This window comes from Trachemys scripta, chromosome 6 (assembly GCF_013100865.1).
Source record: "Trachemys scripta elegans isolate TJP31775 chromosome 6, CAS_Tse_1.0, whole genome shotgun sequence".
Classification (NCBI taxonomy): domain Eukaryota; kingdom Metazoa; phylum Chordata; order Testudines; family Emydidae; genus Trachemys; species Trachemys scripta.
This window is the reverse complement of record NC_048303.1, coordinates 26820891-26826890: the sequence shown is the minus strand read 5'-3', so window position 1 is coordinate 26826890 and position 6000 is coordinate 26820891. Positions and strand designations below refer to the sequence as shown.

Below are 6000 nucleotides of genomic sequence, written 5' to 3'. Positions count from 1 at the left end.
ACAATTAATTCTACCCTCATATTTAACTGTATACATGTGGCCCACAGAAAACACAGGTCCTAGCATGCAATGCTCCTGGTCCAAACAAGAGTGGCTGCCTTCTGCTTCATTTGATGGAAAATCCTGGCTTTCTATTGGGTAAAGTCTGAATACACTGGCATAATTCACAAATGCTAAAATATATTTAAAGCATCTACAATAAAGAACACCGTGTCAAGGTGGATCAAAGAAAATAAATTTATTAAACTTTGAAAGAAAAAACACTGCCATAAGGAAAGTTAAATAGAAATTGAAAGGCACAAATCTTCATACTGGTGTATAATGACTTGTGTAACCACTAAAGTACCAAAATGACATTCTGAGATTGATTGAGGTATCTTCTATTTTTGGCAATAGAAATATAGTAAGAAACTTTTTCCAAACACATACATAGCTGTTAATCGCATTAGTGTCGTACACTTATTAAATTTTATATGAAACTAAATAATATAGCTGTTAGCAGAATATTTAATAAACATTTACCATAAAGTACATGCTAAACTTAAATCCCATCCAACCATAGGGTTCAGTTCTGCAGCCCTTTGTCAAAGGCTGAGTCCCACTGAATTAAGTGGGAGTGCTCATGTAAGCAAGGTCTGCCTCATTGGGCCCATAGATTGCTATTCACTTAAGAAAAGGGAAATTAAAATCCCTGGTTATGTTTGCTTTCTAAAAATATTTCTGCTAAGATGGAAACCCTTTCTTATAAAGGCAACTTCTTAAGCAAATAATGGTTCATTGCAAAGCTTTATCACTTTCTTAAAAATGCATAAGAATGAAGAAAGCTATCCCACTGCATTTTGGTTTTCTCTTTTATAGATTTCTGAAAGTCTTCCTAATGTTGCTGAGAGACACTCTCTCTCTCTGTTAGGCTGTGAAAAAGAAAACACACTGTTGAACAATACTGTACTCAAACTCCTTTGTTCTGTTAACTTCATTTGATTGTTTACAGCTTCAAAAATGCACTGTTGGCCAAATCCTGAAGTCCTTCCTTAGCTCTTATTCAATTCTCAGGCAAAGCTACTAGTGACTTCGACAGCAGATTTGTCTCAGTGAGGACTTCAGAATTTGTTCCCATGTGAAGAAATAAAGCTGCCAAGTCACCAGAGCTTGAGAACCATTCAATAAAAGTGTAATTGTAAGTCTTTAAAGATCTTGGTAAACAAAAACTTGCTGTTGTTTCTACTGTTATACACGTGTATTATTGCCACTAACCAGAATCCAGTGAAGAATGGATTCGAATTGTACATTGTAAAGTTTTCTGAAAAACTTAAATTTATTAATACTTTTCTATACTTGCGGTAAGAAATTAATATAATCAGATAATGTGAGTTGCTACAATTTTTAATTTCTCTTTAGGTTTCTTTGGAGGTATAAAAATGGCTCTGTAAAAAACTAATTCTTCCCCTCCCCCCCCGCAATGACTGAAGCAGGAACAAGCTCTTATCAGATTGCAGCAAATACATTCCTTAAATGGATCATCATATTTAAACTACAGTATGTAGTAGAATATAAAATATCCATGCCTTTGTCTAAAATATTTATTAATTTATATAATTCAAAATAAATGTATTCATCCAAACAACTTTTGCTTTCCCACCTATTTTATATTTTCAGTTCCCAGTTACTGATATAAAGATCTCAGCACATGATATGATTTGCATTAAATTCTCAAACTTCAAAAACCACCTGACATTAGCTTTCTCAAAAAGCATGATTTACTGTATATTAAACATAGTCATTCAATGCGTAGTATCACAAAAATCAACACCCACAATAACAAGACAGTCACTGCTACTAAACAGTCTTTTGAGACAATTCATAGATAATATTTACAATACACAATGGGAATATTTTGATTTAACGTTTTCCGTTTTGACATTTCAGGTAAAAGCATAAGAACCACAAAAAAGTTTAAAACATTATTTTGGTTTAAGCATATAAGCCCAAGCCAACTCTATGCCGTTAAATACATACTGTACGCACATTATCAAAGGAAGGCTACGGCATGATTTTGTTCAGTTGGTCTGTGCTCACGTAGCCACATGATATCATAAATTCTTTGTCTGGCACAGGCAGCGCAGTAGCATTGAGTACAAGGCCCTGTGGAGAGTGCACTATGTGAATGGAGGTATAGTCTGGGACAGGCATTTCGGAACTTGAGGCTTCTACTGCAGGTGCACCTGGATTCTCAGCAGTAATGGTAAGGCTCTCTGTGGTGAAGTAAACATCCTCATTAAAGCTCTGCTCCTGCACACGTGGCTCAACCGCATCGTGAGGTGTCGCAGCGATACATTTTTTCACATCCGCCTCACAGAAGTAGGCGTTGTCCATGGTGAAGTTTGGTTGACACTGTATAGCTGGTTCTGTGTAGGCGTCACACTGTGTTCTCCTCGTCTTGTTTGTTTGCCCTGGTGAAAGTACAACACTTCCTGCTGGGGTAACGTCACTTACTTGTGCATAAAAGTCAATATTTGCTACTGAACTCTGGTTGCTTAGCTGTGTACGGACAGGTGGGCTAGTTGATTCAATACTGTCAGCAAACGGCGGCTTTGACTGGTTATCTTCAGACTGAATATTAGTATTAGGCTTCTGGATAGTTGGGTCAGCAGAACTAGCATGTGACTCATCATTATCTTTTTGATCAAGGCACAAGAGATCCTCTTCTTTTTCACTTATCTTTTTGGACTGATCAATATCTGAGGTGCCATCACATGTGTCGCTAGCACTGAAGTCAGTCTCTGGAATATCCGGTTCACAACAGCTGGCACGTCCAGAATCATCATCTTTCACTCCAAGACAGTTGTGAGACTTACAATGGTCGTCACCCAGGAGCCTGTCAGTGTCCAATCCGTCTGTCTTCTCATCGGGGTCATCTATATCCAGTTCGATAAACTCAACCCATGAGTCGTCGTTATACAGTTGTGGCTTGTAGCTGTCGTGGCTGGCTAAGATGGAGTTCACTTCATCTAGCTTTCCTTTCTACAGAGCAAAACCAAAATGTATATGTTATAAAGGAAATAGTCAAGAATGGTTATGCTTTTTTATGTAACACATTTGTTCAAGGAAAAGTAACTGTTGCAATGGTAGCAGTTGCACGGTGTATTATGTTAAATACTCTAGCATCTCTCCCAGCATGAAACACCTATCTTATAGTTTTCCTGCAAAATCCGGCTGCATGGGAAAGCTTTTTTTCAAGTATCATCACTGAACTGATGCCCACTCTGCAGAATTATATTGTACAATATAAAATTACCTTCAAGAGGTCTGGATCAATCCCTTTAATCTTTGGAGCTGGAACTGGAGGAAGAATCAGCATTTTTAACCTTGAAAAATAAAAATTGGCTTTTAATTCCAAATAATTTAACCTGTTACTTTTTTTGGCACACAGAAATAAGATGTTGGCATTCCATTGCTTTACTGCTTATTTATTCCAAGACTCCTGTGTGATGGTCTCAATTTAAAAATGTTAAAGAAAAAAAATGCTATTTACTAGTCTCATTTCCAATAAGAAACAGGTTTTCTGAACCTTATGAGTCAGCATGGATTACTCAGCATGCCAAGAGACTTTCCCTAAGCATCTTCAGGGATAAGGGGATCTTGCATATGTCCAATAAGTAGTAAACAGAGGAATGGAAAGGGTTAGGCAGTGAAAGGAAGGGAAGGTATTTCAGGCATGCTAAACAAAACCTGCAGATTAATGAAAGCAAAATGTTAAATGGATTGTGTTTGTAAATTCAGACCATCCACTAACATAACAAATTTCCAGGACAGCAATCTGGGGATAATCATAATGGGGAGAGGGCCAGCATGCTCTCTGTGCACCATTAAGTGATATTGAAATGTTTGTAGGCCTTATGTGGTACTCTACACAGTGGTGAATTTTAGCCTATGTGAAAAAGAACTGATCTTCAACTATTTCCTGTGTTTTGTGAAAAGCTAGGTTTTACATTAACTGTGGGCACACACACCTTCTCCTCTCTAGTTCCTTCCCCTCTTTCACCAACAGGTTTACCATATCCATGAAAGGAAAATCCTGCTTTCCTTTTATAATGTATCTAGCTTCTTGTCCAATAGACAAGTGAACTGACGGACTACTGGCTCCCACGACACATTTTTTTCCAAAGTTTCTGCTTCAGGGCTACTGTATCACAGAACTAGTTCCAGAGCTTTAATGACCTTTTAAACTAGTGGTTCCATCTTGTGGGCCTTGTATTGAATTTTGCTCCTCTTGGCATGTGAAAAACACTTTAGTCTACACATTTAAATGTTCATATGCAAGACCATTGGGGATTGTGTGTGTGTGTTGGGGGGGAATTTACAAGAATACTTTAAATAAGTTACTCGATTATGCCCTTGTTTCTTAGCCGAGGAGGGCGCTGAGGTACCAATTCAGCTGAGTGAAGTCTGCAAGAGATATCCATGAACACACATTTAAACGAGTGCCATGGAGTTCACATCATCAGTATTTATGTCCTTTTAATCCATGGTCATCATGAACTTTCTTTCTTTTTCTCCTGCTGTTTATAAAAAGTTTCAGTCATCCAACCATGCATGAGAAATAATACCATGTGATTTAGATGTCCAATCCCCATATCGAGTAATTGCCCAGTTAAAAACTTTTAAAATAAAGGGCTACAATTCAGTTGTTTTACATATAAACCTCACAGGGACAAGTTCCATTGTTCAGGGACAAATAAAAAGTTCAGCTTCAGTATGAAGTTGATTGAAAAATCTCAAGGAATAGATTACTTCCCCCCTCTCTTTTTTTCAATGTAAGCCTGCTAAAACCAGACAATTTTTAAAAAATGCACCTCTTAATTCAGAAAATTTTCTATTCCACAGGCCACTGCAGAGCTGAGAATGGATTGCCTCATCTTATAGTTATCTTGCCTGTAACTGCAACAGACAAGACAGCAGTTGTGGCTGTTTTTTTTAGTCAGCTGTATCTCTGGAAGTATTTAAATTAGATGACTATCATTTGGCTGCTACTACAGAATTTTCTTTAACTGCTTTTTCGAATCTACAGACAGCAAACTCCTCACAGCAAATTTGGATGCTGATTGTCAACTCAACATGCAACGTAAGATTCAGTAGACTTTACTGAAAGGGCAGTACAAATGTGTGATTTGATGACATAATGGATCACGGCAAACAACTGCTAAAGAAAAGTGAACAGATGAAGCACGTTTACCTTCGGTGTTTAGAGAACAGAATTAAGAACATCACCACTATCAGCCCAAATGTTCCAAAGACGATAACCAAGAGCCATGGAAACTCGATTTCTGAAACAACATAACAAAATCATATTGGCAGGAATCTGCAAGGCTTTGCTGTGACCTTACATTTAACTTTCCCTTCAGTGCCAAAGGATTCCACAAGTTATGTATTTTACGGGACCTTTGGTCACTCAACTAAAAATTCTGTGCAAAAAACAAGTAAAAATGTCCTTCCAATCTCAACTTAATACTGTGTTTTATGAGTCCAATTCGACACCTTGAAAACAAGATGAAATTTTCTATTATAGAACCAAATCCTGGCAAAGGTAGCATGGGCAGAAGCACTTACCTGAAGGGCACAGCTACACTATTTACAGTTTACAGCTGCGCTGCTGTAAGCTCTCTAATGTAGCTGCTCTAAGTTGATGGGAGAGAACTCTCCCGTCAGCTTAACTGCTCCAGCCCCCGCGAGTTGCAGTAGCTATGTTGGTGTAACTTATATCGCTCAGGGGGTGATTTATTCACTCCTCCCACAGAGCGACATAAATTATGTCGACATAACCTGTAGCGTAGACATAGCCTAAGAAGGAGACAGATGCATGCATGGAAGGAAATATCCTGCCTTCTCAGGGCCTGATAGTGATAGTACAGCCAGCAAACCTTGCTGCACGGTGTATTTTACTGCTCCTCTAAGCAAGAGAAGAGTGCTCATTACTGGTAGCAGATGTCTTCACTAGACTAA

General features: G+C 38.1%; 1 protein-coding gene across 6 annotated transcripts in view; it reads right to left on the bottom strand.

Moving 5' to 3' along the window:
* Nucleotides 1–213: 213 nt before the first annotated feature.
* The window catches only part of GHR (growth hormone receptor), a 189851-nt gene continuing 184064 nt past the window's right edge, over nt 214–6000 (bottom strand). For all 6 annotated transcript variants that reach the window (XM_034772994.1, XM_034772992.1, XM_034772995.1 and 3 more), the window contains exons 7-9: nt 5234–5324; nt 3296–3365; nt 214–3021 (exon numbers count right to left, since the gene is read on the bottom strand). In XM_034772994.1, the coding sequence (XP_034628885.1) occupies nt 2041–3021; nt 3296–3365; nt 5234–5324 (1142 nt within the window). In that variant the 3' untranslated portion in view covers nt 214–2040. The remainder of the gene's footprint in view (nt 3022–3295; nt 3366–5233; nt 5325–6000) is intronic.